At 42.4% G+C, this 19,758-nt stretch overlaps 1 protein-coding gene across 1 annotated transcript in view; it reads right to left on the bottom strand.

The window, feature by feature from the left end:
- Positions 1–7,765: 7,765 nt before the first annotated feature.
- The window catches only part of LOC127626105 (lysyl oxidase homolog 4-like), a 35,292-nt gene continuing 23,299 nt past the window's right edge, over positions 7,766–19,758 (bottom strand). The window contains exons 11-15 of the mRNA XM_052101668.1: positions 15,698–15,941; positions 14,725–14,840; positions 12,833–12,969; positions 9,868–9,979; positions 7,766–8,890 (exon numbers count right to left, since the gene is read on the bottom strand). Of these exons, the coding sequence (XP_051957628.1) occupies positions 8,820–8,890; positions 9,868–9,979; positions 12,833–12,969; positions 14,725–14,840; positions 15,698–15,941 (680 nt within the window). The 3' untranslated portion in view covers positions 7,766–8,819. The remainder of the gene's footprint in view (positions 8,891–9,867; positions 9,980–12,832; positions 12,970–14,724; positions 14,841–15,697; positions 15,942–19,758) is intronic.

Raw genomic sequence — 19,758 nt, 5'->3', positions numbered from 1 at the left:
TCGCTCTCACTCACACGCACTCCCACTCGCTCTCACACGCACTCGCTCTCACACGCACACACGCACTCGCTCTCACACTCACACACACACTCGCTCTCACACGCACTCACACGCACTCACACTCGCTCTCACACGCACTCTCTCACACACACACACACTCGCTCTCACTCACACACACACACACACACTCGCTCTCACACACACTCACACACACACTCGCTCTCACACACACACACACTCGCTCTCACACGCACTCGCTCTCACTCACACACACACTCGCACTCTCTCACTCGCACTCACACACACACTCGCTCTCACACACACACACACTCGCTCTCACTCACACACACACACACACTCGCTCTCACACACACACACACACTCACACACACTCACACACTCACACACACTTGCTCTCACTCACACACACTCACACTCGCACTCACACACACTCTCTCTCACACACACACTCACTCACACATCGCACCTCACTCACACACACACACACACACTCACACACTCGCTCTCACTCACACACACACTCGCACTCACACACACACTCTCTCACACGCACACACTCGCACTCACACACACTCTCTCTCACACACACTCACACACACACACTCGCTCTCACTCACACACACACGCGCTCTCGCACACACACGCGCTCTCGCACACACACACACGCGCTCTCGCACGCTCTCACACGCACTCGCATACGCTCTCACACACGCTCTCGCACACAAACGCTCTCGCTCACACACACACTCGCTCTCACTCACATACGCTCTCACACGCACGCTCACTCTCGCACACACACACACACACACTCGCTCTCACGCACGCTCACTCTCGCACACACACACACACACACACACTCACGCTCTCACGCACGCTCACTCTCGCACACACACACACTCGCTCTCACTCACACGCTCTCGCACACACGCTCACACACACACACACTCGCTCTCACTCACGCTCTCGCACGCACGCGCTCTCGCACACACACGCTCTTGCTCTCACTCACACACACTTGCTGTCACTCACACTCGCACGCACGCACGCTCGATCACACACTCGCTCTCTTACGCTCACTCTCGCTCACACTCACACATTCTCGCTCTCACTCACACTCACTCGCTCACACACACACTCGCTCACACACACACTTGCACTCACTCACACTCTCGCTTTCACTCACACACACTCGCTTACACACGCTCTGCACTCGCTCTCACTCACAAACACGCTCTCTCGCACGCTCGTGCACACAAACGCTCTTGCGCACGCTTGCGCACACACTCGTTCTCGCACACGCTCGCTCACACTCGTTCTCGCACGCACACTCGATCTCACACTCGTTCTTGCATGCACACTCGATCTCGCGCACGCTCTCTCACACTCATTATCGCACTTGCTCTCGCGCACTCCCTCTCGCGAACGCTCACATTCGCTCTCTCACATTCGCTCTCTCACATTCGTTCTCTTACTCGTTCACTCACACGCACTAATACTCACATTCACTCACACGCACTAATACTCACATTCACTCACACACACTAACACTCACAGTAACACACACTAACGTACTAATACTCACACACACTAACGCATTAATACTCACACACTAACGTACTAATACTCACTCACACACTAACATACTAATACTAACACACACTCGCACACTAACACACTCACACTAACACACTAATACTCACACTCACTCACTCTACCACTACCACACTGAACTAACACTAACATTCACTCACTCACGCACTAATACTCAAACACACACTCACGCACTAATATTCTAACACACGCACTAATACTCTCAAACACACTAATACCCACACACACACTCGCGCACTAATAATCACACACACACTAACGCACTAATACTCACACACACTAATGCACTAATACTCTTACACGCTCACTAACGCACTAATACTCTTACACGCTCACTAACGCACTAATACTTACACACTAACGCACTAATACTCACACACACACACTAACGCACTAATACTCACACTCACGCACACTAACACTCGCACACTAACGCGCTAATACTCGCACACTAACGCACTAATACTCACACACTAACGCACTAATACTCACATTCACTCACGCACACTAACACTCAAACACTAACGCACTAATACTCGCACTCACTCGCACTAATACTCGCACTAATACTCACACTCACTCGCACTAATACTCACATTCACTCACACTAACACACACACATTAACACTCACTATCATACACACTCTCACGCTAACACTCACATACACTAACACTATCACACACTAACGCACTAATACTCACATTCACTCACATACACTAACACTGTATCGCACACTAACGCACTAATACTCACATTCACTCACATACACTAACACTGTATCGCACACTAACGCACTAATACTCACTCACACTAACACTTGCACACTAACGCACTAATACTCACTCACACACACACTAACGCACTAATACTCACTAACACACTAATACTCACACTCGCTCACACTAATGCACTAATACTCGCACTCACTCACGCACTAATACTCGCACTCACGCACGCATTAATACTCACTCACACTAACGCACTAATACTCGCACTCACTCACACTAACGCGCTAATACTCACATTCACTCACACGCACTAATACTCACATTTAGTAACACACACACACTAACATACTAATACTCACACACACTAACGCATTAATACTCACATACACACTAACGTACTAATACTCACTCACACACTAACATACTAATACTCGCACACTAACGCACTAATACTCACACTCACTCTACCACTACCACACTAAACTAATACATTCACACACTCACTAACACTCACTCTCACACACTAACACACTAATACTCACACTCGCTCACACTAATGCACTAATACTCGCACTCACTCACGCACTAATACTCGCACTCACGCACGCATTAATACTCACACTAACACACTAATACTCGCACTCACTCACGCACGCACTAATACTCGCATTCACGCGCGCACTAATACCCACAGACACTAACGCACTAATACTCGCACTCACTCAAACTAACGCACTAATACTCGCACTCACGCACACACTAATACTCTCACACACTAACACACTAATACTCGCACGCACTAATACTCACACGCACACACTAATACTCACACTCACGCACTAATACTCACACTCACGTACTAATACTCACACACTAGCACACTAATACTCACACACACTAACGCACTAATACTCACACACACTAACGCACTAACACACTCACTCACTCTACCACTACCACACTAAACTAACACTAACATTCACACACACACTCTCACACACTAACACACTAATACTCACACTCAAGTACTAATACTCACACACACACACACACACAAACGCACTAATACTCACGCGCACACACACACTAACACACTCACACTCACTCACTCTACCACTACCACACTAAACTAACACTAACATTCACACACTCACTCTCACACACTAACGCACTAATACTCGCACTCACTCACGCTAACGCACTAATACTCGCTCTCACGCACTAATACTCACACTAACGCACTAATACTCACACTCACTCACTCAAACTAACGCACTAATACTTGCACTCACGCATGCACTAATACTCACACACACAAACGCACTAATACTCGCACTCATGCACTAATACTCACACACACTAATACTCACACTCACTCACGCACGCACTAATACTCACACACACTAACGCACTAATACTCACACACTAACGCACTAATACTTGCACGCACGCACTAATACTCACATTCACTCACACACACTAACACTCGCACACTAACGCACTAATACTCACTCACACTAACACTCGCACACTAACGCACTAATACTCACTCACACACACACTAACGCACTAATACTCACTAACACACTAATACTCACACTCGCTCACACTAATGCACTAATACTCGCACTCACTCACGCACTAATACTCGCACTCACGCACGCATTAATACTCACACTCACTCACACTAACGCACTAATACTCGCACTCACTCACACTAACGCGCTAATACTCACATTCACTCACACGCACTAATACTCACATTTAGTAACACACACACACACACTAACATACTAATACTCACACACACTAACGCATTAATACTCACATACACACTAACGTACTAATACTCACTCACACACTAACATACTAATACTCGCACACTAACGCACTAATACTCACACTCACTCACTCTACCACTACCACACTAAACTAACACTAACATTCACACACTCACTAACACTCACTCTCACACACTAACACACTAATACTCACACTCGCTCACACTAATGCACTAATACTCGCACTCACTCACGCACTAATACTCGCACTCACGCACGCATTAATACTCACACACTAACGTACTAATACTCACTCACACACTCGCACACTAACACACTCACACTAACACACTAATACTCACACTCACTCACTCTACCACTACCACACTGAACTAACACTAACATTCACTCACTCACGCACTAATACTCAAACACACACTCACGCACTAATATTCTAACACACGCACTAATACTCTCAAACACACTAATACCCACACACACACTCGCGCACTAATAATCACACACACACTAACGCACTAATACTCACACACACTAACGCACTAATACTCTTACACACTCACTAACGCACTAATACTCTTACACGCTCACTAACGCACTAATACTTACACACTAACGCACTAATACTCACACACACACACACACTAACGCACTAATACTCACACTCACGCACACTAACACTCGCACACTAACGCGCTAATACTCGCACACTAACGCACTAATACTCACACACTAACGCACTAATACTCACATTCACTCACGCACACTAACACTCAAACACTAACGCACTAATACTCGCACTCACTCGCACTAATACTCGCACTAATACTCACACTCACTCGCACTAATACTCACACTAACACACACACACACATTAACACTCACTATCATACACACTCTCACGCTAACACTCACATACACTAACACTATCACACTAGCACTAATACTCACTTCACTCACATACACTAACACTATCACACACTAACGCACTAATACTCACATTCACTCACATACACTAACACTGTATCGCACACTAACGCACTAATACTCACTCACACTAACACTCGCACACTAACGCACTAATACTCACTCACACACACACTAACGCACTAATACTCACTAACACACTAATACTCACACTCGCTCACACTAATGCACTAATACTCGCACTCACTCACGCACGCATTAATACTCACACTCACTCACACTAACGCACTAATACTCGCACTCACTCACACTAACGCGCTAATACTCACATTCACTCACACGCACTAATACTCACATTTAGTAACACACACACACACACTAACATACTAATACTCACACACACTAACGCATTAATACTCACATACACACTAACGTACTAATACTCACTCACACACTAACATACTAATACTCGCACACTAACGCACTAACACTCACTCACTCTACCACTACCACACTAAACTAACACTAACATTCACACACTCACTAACACTCACTCTCACACACTAACACACTAATACTCACACTCACTCACACTAATGCACTAATACTCGCACTCACTCACGCACTAATACTCGCATTCACGCGCGCACTAATACTCACAGACACTAACGCACTAATACTCGCACTCACTCAAACTAACGCACTAATACTCGCACTCACGCACACACTAATACTCTCACACACTAACACACTAATACTCGCACGCACTAATACTCACACGCACGCACTAATACTCACACTCACGCACTAATACTCACACTCACGTACTAATACTCACACTAACGCACTAACACACTCACACTCACTCACTCTACCACTACCACACTAAACTAACACTAACATTCTCACACACACTCTCACACACTAACACACTAATACTCACACTCAAGTACTAATACTCACACACACACACACACAAACGCACTAATACTCACACTAACGCACTAATACTCACGCGCACACACACTAACACACTCACACTCACTCACTCTACCACTACCACACTAAACTAACACTAACATTCACACACTCACTCTCACACACTAACGCACTAATACTCGCACTCACTCACGCTAACGCACTAATACTCGCTCTCACGCACTAATACTCGCACTCACGCACGCACTAATACTCACACTAACGCACTAATACTCACACTCACTCACTCAAACTAACGCACTAATACTTGCACTCACGCATGCACTAATACTCACACACACAAACGCACTAATACTCGCACTCATGCACTAATACTCACACACACTAATACTCACACTCACTCACGCACGCACTAATACTCACACTAACGCACTAATACTCACACACTAACGCACTAATACTCGCACTCACGCACGCACTAATACTCACACACACAAACGCACTAATACTCGACGCACGCACTAATACTCGCACTCACGCACGCACTAATACTCACACACAACACACTAATACTCACAGACACTAACACACTAATACTCACACACACTAACGCACTAATACTCGCACTCAACCCTAACCCTAATACTCAGACACTAACACACTAATACTCACACACACTAACACACTAATACTCACAGACACTAACGCACTAATACTCGCACTCACGCGGCACTAATACTCACTCACACTAACGCAATAATACTCTCACGCACTCACTCAAACTAATGCACTAATACTTGCACTCACGCATGCACTAATACTCACACACACAAACACACTAATACTCACACTCTAATACTCACACTAACGCACTAATACTCACACTCACTCACACACTAATACTGACACACTAACGCACTAATACTCACACACACAAACACACTAATACTCGCACTCAAGCACTAATACTCACACACACTAACGCACTAATACTCACACACGCTTACGCACTAATACTCGCACTCACGCACTAATACTCACACGCACTAATGCACTAATACTCACACACGCACTAATACTCACACTCACACACTAATACTGACACACTAACGCACTAATACTCACACACACAAACACACTAATACTCGCACTCAAGCACTAATACTCACACACACTAACGCACTAATACTCACACACGCTAACGCACTAATACTCACACACACAAACACACTAATACTCGCACTCACGCACTAATACTCACACACACTAATGCACTAATACTCACGCACGCACTAATACACACACACACACACTAACGCACTAATACTCACACACTCACGCACACTAACGCACTAATACTCGCACTCACTCACGCACTGATACTCACACGCACGCACACACACACTAACACTCTCACACTCACGCACTAATACTCACGCACACTCACGTTCTAATACTCACACACACACACTAACGCATTCATACTCGCACTCACTCACACGCTCTCTCACACACGCACGCTCTCGCACACGTGTTTACATGTTTTTACAGATAGGTCTATGTGTGACTAATATGTACCATTTTAAAATACTTAAAATTAAAATGTACATAGTCATAAATTCATTTTTCATATGTAGAACTGACATCTTGTGTTCCTCATTTATGTCGGTGTTCTGGAAGTAACGCTTCGCTTTTGAAGCATTGCTGTTGTGTTACTGCATGTGTCTTAAACTTGGAGTACATATTACATTCTCACATTTCCTGGGAGAGACAGAGGAAACATTTATTATTCAAGTATTGAAGCACAATCTGACCGACTGTTCTCTTCATCTGTTTCAAGAACATTAAACATGTATTAATCATAAACCTGTACATGCCAATACAACAGTAATGAAACATGTTTATTTCATGCTTTAAATGGAACAACAGAATCAATGCAGCTCTTATAATATTCATTTGACGTTATTATTGATGGCTAAATGTTTAAAAGCCACTAAAATCACCAGCACCAGCGGCTCTTTAAAGCTGAAGGGAGATTAAAACATCGAAATAAATGACCAGAAATCGAATGTTTTCATTCTGATTAACAAACGTTTCCTGCAACATTGTCTTTAGAGACTAATGGAATATTACTTTGCATATAATTATCTTTCTAATCTAAAGCTCCAATGCTAATGAGTCAAACTAATGCAAAATAAAAAAGAGAATTAGAATCAGAAATAAGCACAAGCACCAGAAACAATGACACTTCAATTATTTTACAGTGACTTCCAATCAAACGTCCTGAAAAAGCATCTAGTCTATTATTATGTTCTTTGGGTTTGTGGAAATAAAGCGTCACATTTATTTATTTTTTGCTCTAATGAATCTTAAATGAAGATGAAAGTTTTCACTGAACTCCGAGTGAAACTCAAAACATTTATACACCATTTCCAAATTCACAAAACTCGTTTATGGTATAACTGAGCAATGCTGACAAAGTTCAACTGAACTTCTGTGTTTTGTAATTCTCAAACAGCGTTTCATGAATACTGGCCTAAATGAAGACGAGACTGAACGCCCCCTACCTGTCAATCACGACACTAACCCCGCCCACTACCCATCAATCATGAGACAGAGTCCACCCACATCCATCACAACACTTAAAACACGCCTCCTCCGCTGGTCTTTCTATCATGAGCTCTGATTGGCTGATGGGTGATGACATCACACACGGCAGAGGAAGTTGACCTGAAGTATTGCGACCAGAGGAAACTGTCAGTCCTGTATTTCCTGTCCCACCCCTGTGTTCTGTCAGAGGAAGTTGTTTGAAATCTGACGCTGGTGTTCAAACAGGTCCTCTACCTCTGCACTGTATGCATCACCTAGGAGACGAGAGGACAGACAATAATTATAATAATACATAAATGACACCATTAATAAGAAAATGTAAATTTTTGCTAATAACTCAGAAACCGTTTTTTAATTCAGCCCGCGAGTCAACGCAAACTGAATGTATAGTTCTTATTTAATCCACACGTTTGAATTTCCTGTTGGCCGTTTTTCAGATTTGGACAAAATTGGGCATACATCATCTAGGGACCCTCCTGTTGAAGAGTTGTTCAAAGAATTTTAATTCTTCAAACATTTTTCGATATAATCAATAATTACTATAGATATAATTCACTCATTGACATCTCTTCTGAACTCAAATGAACAAAACTGATTCTGTTCATTGGGGTGCTGTAAATAAACATCTGTTCTTAATCGGCAATCATTTCAGAGCATTTAAGGAAGTTGACATAAGGCATTTTTTCATTGGGTTAAGTGCCGATATATCCTTGAAATATCAGATAAATCAAATAAAACAGTCAACAAATATATTTCCAAATGCCCAATGGTCATGAAACATGGCATGTACATGCAAGAAACTCCCTACCAAAGTCTGTTTAAATTGGGGACAGGGTGGAGCTATATTAAGCTAATTTATGTTTTTGCTAATAACGCTGTAACAATAAGGGCTAGATTAAAAAAAATATTTTTTCTAAAATTATCATCCTGCAAGAAAAAGTCCAGACAAAGAGTCCAAAGTATTTTGAATCAAGTTGATTGGAAGATTGTTTTCCTGTGACATTTACATCTAATGTAACTGGATCAATATTATCAGCAGAATCTGTGTGTTCAAATGTGGCTATATGATTTTTGTATTTAATATAAACTTTCACAAAATAACAGCATTTCTATCACAATCTCATGAACTTATTTGTGTCATGAATCTGAAGTGCTGCTCTAAATGATGAATGCTCTTCTGAGGAACTCCATCAACTGTTGGAACTGTGATGAGAATGATGTTGTAACTCACCTGCGTGACAGCCGTACAGGTACACTCGTCCTCCGTCATACCTGCATCTACAGCGCATCACATTGTTCTGGAAGTCTGACTCTGCCATGTCCAGAGACGGGTTAACCTCGACCTAGAGGACATCACAAACCAGATATATATATATATATATATATTCCTCACATGGAGCTTTAAAACCAGCTAGATTTAACTGGAAGTGTCCACAGGAAGGGGCGGGAACAGCTAAATCTACTGACAGGCTGTCATTACGAGGCACTCGTGGCCAACATTGCTTTTACAGTTAAATACAGCAGTGTTAGCTTCAAAGAGAAGCAGTCATATATTCCATCTTTAATAACTCCGTCTGTTCCAGGCGAGTATCCCACATATATCCTCATAAAAGTGGCTTCATTGGAAAGGCAACGAGTTTAAGAATATGAGCATTTTCACTGAGCCTAATTTGTTCCACTAAGTTTAAATTCATCAAGGTTTAATTTTATTATCATGAACAAGAGACTACTGTTGTAAGACTGAAATAACTCTCCTGTACTCGAGACTCTTTACTCTATTTTAATCACGGCGGAACGGAAAGATTGCTCGGCGGATTCTTAAATGACTGAGCAATCATGGAGGATGATCTTTAGGTGACCACGAGTAAATGTCTTAAAACACACCTTCCTAAAACTGAAAGGCCACAATCTTGGCTACGTTTCAGAGAAAACACCCTGTAATTGTATAAAAGACACACGTGGCAAATGGCATCAAGTAAAATGCTGTTTAAAGGGGTTTGGTGGCGAGTTCAAGTGCTTTACCAGTGTCTCCCGCTTGACATCTATACACCACGTAATGTGATCGTAAACTAGACCGTAACGCTCGTATTCCCCACCAGAAGAGCAGTCTCTGAATCACATAGAAACCAGAAAAACAACCAGGAATTTATCATTTCACAAAAACCTACAAAAGCGATCCAAGTGTCTTGAGGGAATGAACAGACTGAATTGTATTAGTATGAATAAGAACCCTTTAAAGTAAGCTGCAGCTTAGTGATGCTTTTCAATGAAGACTCATTTTTGGACCATTTTGCATTGTGGTACAGAGTTGCCATATGGGAAGTGTCCATAATATTTTCCTAAAATGTCTGTTCCTAGAGCTACTTTATGTTGGGAAAATATTTCATTGTTAAGGGTCGGTCACGCTACACATCACGCTACACGTCACGCTCCCTTCAAACGCATCCGAAAGCAACGAGTTTTTAAATGTATTGTCTCTTCACTTCCCGGCAACAATAAAACATGCAGATTTTCCACTCTACTGCATTCGGATGTGCTTGCATGGAGAGCGAAGAGTAGTGTGACGACCCTTTAGGCCGCTTTTCACTGCATCCGACAAACGACGATAGACCGGAAGTCATTCATTTCCAATGGAGAGTCGGATTGAGGCTGCGTGCTGTTTCCGACCATCTGCAGATGCAGAAATATCAGGACTGATTTGAGCTTCTGCCGCATTTAAATATTTTAACTTGTGCCGGGTCTGTGTATCTCAGCGAGTATTAACGCTGACTATTACACCTGGAGTCACGAGTTTGAATCCAGGGCGTGCTGAGTGACTCCAATCAGGTCTCCTTAGCAACCAAATTGGCTCGTTGCTAGGGAGGGTAGAGTCACATGGGGTAAACAAAGTGGCCCGGTTGCTAGGGAGGGTAGAGTCACATGGGGTAACTAAATTGGCCCGGTTGCTAGGGAGGGTAGAGTCACATAGGGTAACCAAATTGGGCCGGTTGCTAGGGAGGGTAGAGTCACATGGGGTAACCAAATTGGGCTGGTTGCTAGGGAGGTTAGAGTCACATGGGGTAACCAAATTGGTCCTGTTGCTAGGGAGGGTAGAGTCACATGGGGTAACCAAATTGGTCCTGTTGCTAGGGAGGGTAGAGTCACATGGGGTAACCTCCACGTGGTCGCTATAATGTGGTTCTCGCTCTCGGTGGGGCGTGTGGTGAGTTGTGTGTGGATGCCGCGGTGAATAGCGTGAAGCCTCCACACGTGCTGCGTCTCTATGGTAATGCGCTCAACGAGTCACGTGATAAGATGCGCGGATTGATGGTCTCAGACATGGAGGCAACTGAGATTCGTCCTCCGCCACCCGGATTGAGGTGAGTAACCGCGCCACGAGGACCTACCAAGTAGTGGGAATTGGGCGTTTCAAATCAGGAGACACACGACAGTCATTGTGAGTGTCGGAGATCATCAGAAGGTGACTTTAGAACATCATGTGTACATGCAGGTTTGTATTCCCATATTTCATTTTTATAGTTTTGATGACTGTCAGCAGTCATTATATGGGCTGATATTCACGGTCACAGTAACTAAGGTGGATTTTGGCATTTCCTTGTTCCATATGACCTGTTCCCTGTTTTATTGTGCAGATCAAATGTGTGGAATATATGTGGTCTGGTCAGTAATGAGTGTTTATGCGCACTGTGATTGTAATGAAAGTTCATATCTCACTTCAGCATCTGTCCATTACTTTAAATACTTCCAGTGAAACTATCAAATATTCCATCTGAAGTCTTTAAGCAGGTCTAATAATAAACCGCTCATGAACTTTTAAATATCATTATTCTCTCATTCTGGTGAACTGAAGGGTTTCACTTTCCACTACACAAACACACAAACACACACAACTCATGGAGGCAGTTTTCAGCACCACTAATATGAGCACACACACACTAAAAGATTCTTAAAACAACTACAAGTGCAAAAGTGGAATATGTCATGTTGCATCATATATGAGTGAGATCGGAAGACTTGGAATATTGCACACGAGTCATATGGACTTCTTTCCTGATCATTTTATGGAACTTTTTGTCATTTTTGATATCGACAGTCGTGGTCACTATGAGCTCTCATTGCATGGAAAAGACCTGCACGAACATACAGTAACTATTGACATTTTCATTCCTTTGAACTGTTTTTAAACGTTCTCTCACCTGGAAGATATAGTCACCCGGTCTGACGTCAGTGATGTCAATCCACTGGCAGTCGATGTCGTGGCGATACGTATCCCAGCAACCCACAGAGATGCCCTGTTCACCCATGTTGTAACAGGCGTAGCGTTTGGTCAGGCCTGTTGCCATGGAGACAAAGCAAAAGCATTTTTTTAATGAGCACATCATATAATTTTGGAACAACCTCAAGTTCATTAACAGTAAACGCGATGACATCATAGACCATTAAAATCTGTTCAGGACGAGATCATTTAGACTGACTCGCCAACGACTCAAACACACGGTCATAAACGCGTCACAACTGCTGCAGCGGTCATTATTTATAAGTGTTGGATAAACCAATAAATGTATTCTGAAGTGTTTAGATTTAGAATATATACTTAAAGGATTCATGTGCAAATGCAGATCTCAGACAGTAATGATATAAACATTACGTAACATACATACACTAATATGTTATTGGTTGAAAATTGGTTTATTTAAACATGAATATTAGGAAAATAAAAGTGTGTTTTTAACTGAAGCATATGAAGTGTGGAGGTGCTGTAGTTAGATGACGGAAGCCTTGAACCACAAAGAGAAATAAATAAATAATAATTTGTTGGGTTAAAACTATTTTTTAGGTGTCTTAGTGCCTATAAATCTCTGCCAAAATTTTTTTTTTCTCTGAATAAAAAAATTATAATCTGATTTGTTGTTTAAAAATAAAAACCCCCAAAAAGTTTCAGAAAAAAATTAATAGAAAAACAATTTGAGAATAAATATTTGACAGCTTGTTTTTGTTTATTTGTTTTTTTTAGGACAATATACAGTATATTTAATGTATTGTTTTCTGACAGTGTGGATCAGCACTTCAGTATTAGATGATCATTTGAAGTAACAAGAGAAGTAACGGTAAGTTAAATACTTTCAATAAGTAATGTGTGCTACTTCTGAATTAATTACATTTATTTACTGACAAATACCATTAAAAACTGTGATCATGGTTAGAAACTCCTGAAATAGGATGACTTTTTCGGACCTTAAAAAAGTCCGATTGGGCTTTAGTTGCATTACGATGTCATCTGGTCTAATACTTCATTGTGTGCGCATGCGCATATTTGCATCGCTTTAACCGCTCTTTTAGTCCCGCCTTCTCGCTCACCAATTGGTCGATTATAAGAGGCTTGCAGCAACTATTGGCCAAATTCCTGCCTGTCAATCTCTCCGCTGTTGCGTTCGGCATCAAACGGCTGCTTGACAGTCGCAGCAAATGACAGCAGAGTGAAACAATGCCCAAACAAAGTGCACATTTACAGAAGATTTGATCATATAATGCCCATTCTCTCATCCAGATCGAGATCCGTGAGAAGCAGAATGATTGACATGTAAAGCTGCACTTATGTATCTGTTGCTAAAGAAGGCGCAAGTGGACGAAGCACACATTTGCAATGCAAAAGGTCAAAGTTCATCAGGTAAATTAACGGACTACTTTTTGCGACCAGGTAAAATTGTTATCACAATGCTTCATATTCCATGTCCATTCAAAATAATAGTAAATGATGTTTCACTCATGGCATCAAATACATTATTTTAGTACACGGACATTCAAAAGAATGTTGGAAATGTATATTTATTTATATATATTTATGTTCTGCTAATAGAGAGTCTCTTTCACTGTATTAAAGTTTGCATTCATAGCAACACTGTTTTCAACACTATTAAACCCCCCGGTGAAAAAAAAAATTGTCCTCTTTTTGGAAACAGTGAGCAAAATTAATTAATCAGTGTTTTTGTCAAAAGTATCAGCATAACAAGCATTTAATTATGAAGCGTGTTATTTTTAAAGTATCATTCCCAATTCTGCTCTGTGATTTGAGTTTATTCGTGTTTACCTTCAGGGCAGTAGGTGTCCTCCAAACAGAAACTGGCTTTGTGACCCTCAGCGACCTTTGTGCCATTCAGGGTCAAAAGGTCATAATGTGTAAAGACTTCAATACTGTGGTAATGTCTGTGAGACACGAGAAGAGCTCAATGAATCAGAGGATATTCACGAATGCATTACATGAATGAGCAGACGTGAGTAAAATAATCTGTTATAGTTATTAAATACAGAACACATAATGCACAATATAGTAACAGTCATGTGTGAAACTATATATTACATTATAATATAACATGTATTATGAGTACCACAGACATGGCGTCTCAGTCATCATGTGACTGTAACTCTGACCTCTGACCGCTAACTGTGAAACTGACCAATCACAGCAGACCTAACCCCTGTGCCGGCTGGTGAGTGGAAATTCAGCAGTGGAGTTGTAAATATTGTTCATTTGAGTATCTTTTAACTTAATGAAGCACATTTATATGAACGTTCCCTCAGTGAAGCACACATTAATGTAATACTGCAGAATTACTGGACATGTGCTCAGTAGAACATGTACGGCAACACACTTCCTCTAGTCATGTGACAACGACACGACTCCAAAATAACTCAAACAATTATCTGACTAACCCTTTACTATGATGAACATGTTTATCATTTATCATTTTGATATTTTATCTGAGGATTAAAAGAAGAAAAAAAAAAAAGAACAAATCTTAAAAAAAAAAAAAACAAATTAAAAGCTGAAATTCTTGGAAAAATGTTTTCATTAATTGTTAAAAAACACCAGTGAAACAATTCTCAGTTAATAATTACAGTGTGTACATTCACTTGCATTCATGGAGCTTTAATCATTATTATTATTATTATTAATCATTTGTAAATATTTTCTCAAAAATATATGAAACCATAAAAGATTTCTTAGATGTGTAATTTTGGACATTATTTGTCAGTATTAAGTATATATATATATAACACACCTGTGGCACTGATGCCAGGTCCAGGACTCTCGCGTCGCTCGCGGTCTGAAGTCGGCGCGTCCGAGGTTCATGATCCGTGAAGAGAATCTCAGCAGACGCCGGTGTCCATACGGCCAGTGCATGTGCACGGCAGACGACGACAGACAGTTCTCCTCGTGTGCGCAGGTGAGCAGGCGCAGCGATCGATCCTCCAGATACGCCGTTTCCTGAACCAACTGAGCATCCACAACCAGATCCGGAGCCACTGACACAAACAATTACAAACTCACCAGTTAAACCCGTTGCACCTGTTACATCACATGTTTTATAACACTATCTTCACTACAGTAAAAAAACTAAAGTCTTTGTGATTTTATGGTATTTTTGGACTTATTTACTTCTAAATTACCTAGTTATTCATGTTGATATAAAATAAGCACATTTTAGATTAACCTTCATTTCAGTAAACTGAAAGATTGTTAAAACATCAAAATATGTCACGTCTCTGGCGACATCTGCTGGAATAACAATATAATGACATGAAATGACAGCAATGGCCAGTAGGTGGCTCCAGTGCTGCATTTACTGGCTGAATCTCTATAAGACAATGTAACAACAAACTTCATTTATAGTTATCACAAGTTACGCATTGGATGATAAAAGTCAATTATTTGTAAAATTTTTGCATTTTTTAAACCTCTTGGGTTGAAGGTGTGACCTGCCCCTGGTGTTCAGTTCTCAAACTTCCTCACGGGGGGGTCAGACTAAGATTTTCATCTGACATTGAAGTGTGTGTGTGTGTGTGTGTGTGTGCACATGTGTGTGTGTGTGTGTGTGTACAAGTGTGTGTGTGTGTGTGTGTGTGTGTGTTCTGCATTGTAGCTGATTGATTTTCATAAGACTTAATTCAACAAAATTGCTCTGTTGTAGTTTCTTTTATGATCTCTAAAACAATAGTGTGTGTTCAGGTGGTACATTTTGGAAAGGTCACTATGCCTTGTACATTCGGGTCAAAAATGACCGAACAGTGATTAAGAGTTGATATCTCTAAGGAAGATTAGATTACGAAGATTAGGAGTCCAAGAGTCTAAGTTTTTTATCAACAGTTTATTTTTAATTTTATAATTTAAATGAATAAATGAATTAAAACTTTAATGAAATGAAAGTAGAACAGTTCATGTTCATCATGGTTTTGTATTATTTTGCTCAAGTGCTGCATAACAGATGTGAGATATTACTGAAATATAATGCAGTTACTAGTGATTTATTATTAGTGAATATTACTAATATTTCATTTAAATTGAGCTTTTATTTTGAGTGTTTGTGTCAGCACACATTCACAAGTACAAACTATATATTTCATTAAATCCCAGCTGTGAGATAATCTCACTAGGACACAATGGGATTATACTATGTGCGCTGAATGTTTATTAATGACATTCATACGTCAGATGATTTCAGAGTATTCAGACACAAGTATCATTATCAGGTCTTCCCTAAAGATCATTGAACTGTAGGGGGCGATCTAACGCATTTTACCCCTCACAGATGTGAACTGTAGGGGGCGCTCTAACACATTTTACCCCTCACAGATGTGAACTGTAGGGGGCGCTCTAACGCATTTTACCCCTCACAGATGTGAACTGTAGAGGGCGCTCTAACACATTTTACCCCTCACAGATGTGAACTGTAGGTGGCGCTCTAACACATTTTACCCCTCACCTATGTGAACTGTAGGGGGCGCTCTAACACATTTTACCCCTCACAGATAAGAACTGTAGGGGGCGCTCTAACGCATTTTACCCCTCACAGATAAGAACTGTAGGGGGCGCTCTAACACATTTTACCCCTCACAGATGTGAACTGTAGGGGGCGCTCTAACGCATTTTACCCCTCACAGATGTGAACTGTAGGGGGCGCTCTAACACATTATACCCCTCACAGATGTGAACTGTAGGGGGCGCTCTAACGCATTTTACCCCTCACAGATGTGAACTGTAGGGGCGCTCTAACACATTTTACCCCTCACAGATGTGAACTGTAGGGGCGCTCTAACACATTTTACCCCTCACAGATGTGAACTGTAGGGGCGCTCTAACACATTTTACCCCTCACAGATGTGAACTGTAGGGGCGCTCTAACACATTTTACCCCTCACAGATGTGAACTGTAGGGGGCTCTAACACATTTTACCCCTCACAGATGTGAACTGTAGGGGCGCTCTAACGCATTTTACCCCTCACAGATGTGAACTGTAGGGGGCTCTAACGCATTATACCCCTCACAGATGTGAACTGTAGGGGGCGCTCTGACACATTATACCCCTCACAGATGTGAACTGTAGGGGGCGCTCTGACACATTTTACCCCTCACAGATGTGAACTGTAGGGGCGCTCTGACACATTATACCCCTCACAGATGTGAACTGTAGGGGGCTCTAACACATTTTACCCCTCACAGATGTGAACTGTAGGGGGCTCTAACACATTATACCCCTCACAGATGTGAACTGTAGGGGGCTCTAACACATTTTACCCCTCACAGATGTGAACTGTAGGGGCGCTCTAACACATTTTACCCCTCACAGATGTGAACTGTAGGGGGCTCTAACACATTTTACCCCTCACAGATGTGAACTGTAGGGGCGCTCTAACACATTTTACCCCTCACAGATGTGAACTGTAGGGGCGCTCTAACACATTTTACCCCTCACAGATGTGAACTGTAGGGGCGCTCTAACGCATTTTACCCCTCACAGATGTGAACTGTAGGGGGCTCTAACGCATTTTACCCCTCACAGATGTGAACTGTAGGGGCGCTCTAACACATTTTACCCCTCACAGATGTGAACTGTAGGGGGCGCTCTAACGCATTTTACCCCTCACAGATGTGAACTGTAGGGGCGCTCTAACGCATTTTACCCCTCACAGATAAGAACTGTAGGGGGCTCTAACGCATTTTACCCCTCACAGATGTGAACTGTAGGGGCGCTCTAACGCATTTTACCCCTCACAGATGTGAACTGTAGGGGCGCTCTAACGCATTTTACCCCTCACAGATGTGAACTGTAGGGGGCGCTCTAACGCATTTTACCCCTCACAGATGTGAACTGTAGGGGCGCTCTGACACATTATACCCCTCACAGATGTGAACTGTAGGGGGCTCTAACGCATTATACCCCTCACAGATGTGAACTGTAGGGGCGCTCTGACACATTATACCCCTCACAGATGTGAACTGTAGGGGGCTCTAACGCATTATACCCCTCACAGATGTGAACTGTAGGGGCGCTCTGACACATTATACCCCTCACAGATGTGAACTGTAGGGGGCTCTAACGCATTTTACCCCTCACAGATGTGAACTGTAGGGGGCTCTGACACATTATACCCCTCACAGATGTGAACTGTAGGGGGCTCTAACGCATTTTACCCCTCACAGATGTGAACTGTAGGGGCGCTCTGACACATTATACCCCTCACAGATGTGAACTGTAGGGGGCTCTAACGCATTATACCCCTCACAGATGTGAACTGTAGGGGCGCTCTGACACATTATACCCCTCACAGATGTGAACTGTAGGGGCGCTCTAACGCATTTTACCCCTCACAGATGTGAACTGTAGGGGCGCTCTGACACATTATACCCCTCACAGATGTGAACTGTAGGGGCTCTAACACATTATACCCCTCACAGATGTGAACTGTAGGGGGCTCTAACACATTTTACCCCTCACAGATGTGAACTGTAGGGGGCTCTAACACATTTTACCCCTCACAGATGTGAACTGTAGGGGGCTCTAACACATTTTACCCCTCACAGATGTGAACTGTAGGGGGCTCTAACACATTTTACCCCTCACCTATGTGAACTGTAGGGGGCTCTAACACATTTTACCCCTCACAGATAAGAACTGTAGGGGGCTCTAACACATTTTACCCCTCACAGATGTGAACTGTAGGGGGCGCTCTAACGCATTTTACCCCTCACAGATGTGAACTGTAGGGGGCGCTCTAACGCATTATACCCCTCACAGATGTGAACTGAAGGGGGCGCTCTGACACATTATACCCCTCACAGAT

This window comes from Xyrauchen texanus, chromosome 32 (genome assembly GCF_025860055.1).
Source record: "Xyrauchen texanus isolate HMW12.3.18 chromosome 32, RBS_HiC_50CHRs, whole genome shotgun sequence".
NCBI lineage: Eukaryota > Metazoa > Chordata > Actinopteri > Cypriniformes > Catostomidae > Xyrauchen > Xyrauchen texanus.
The sequence above is the reverse complement of the archived record's forward strand: the minus strand, read 5'-3'. Positions and strand labels throughout refer to the sequence as shown.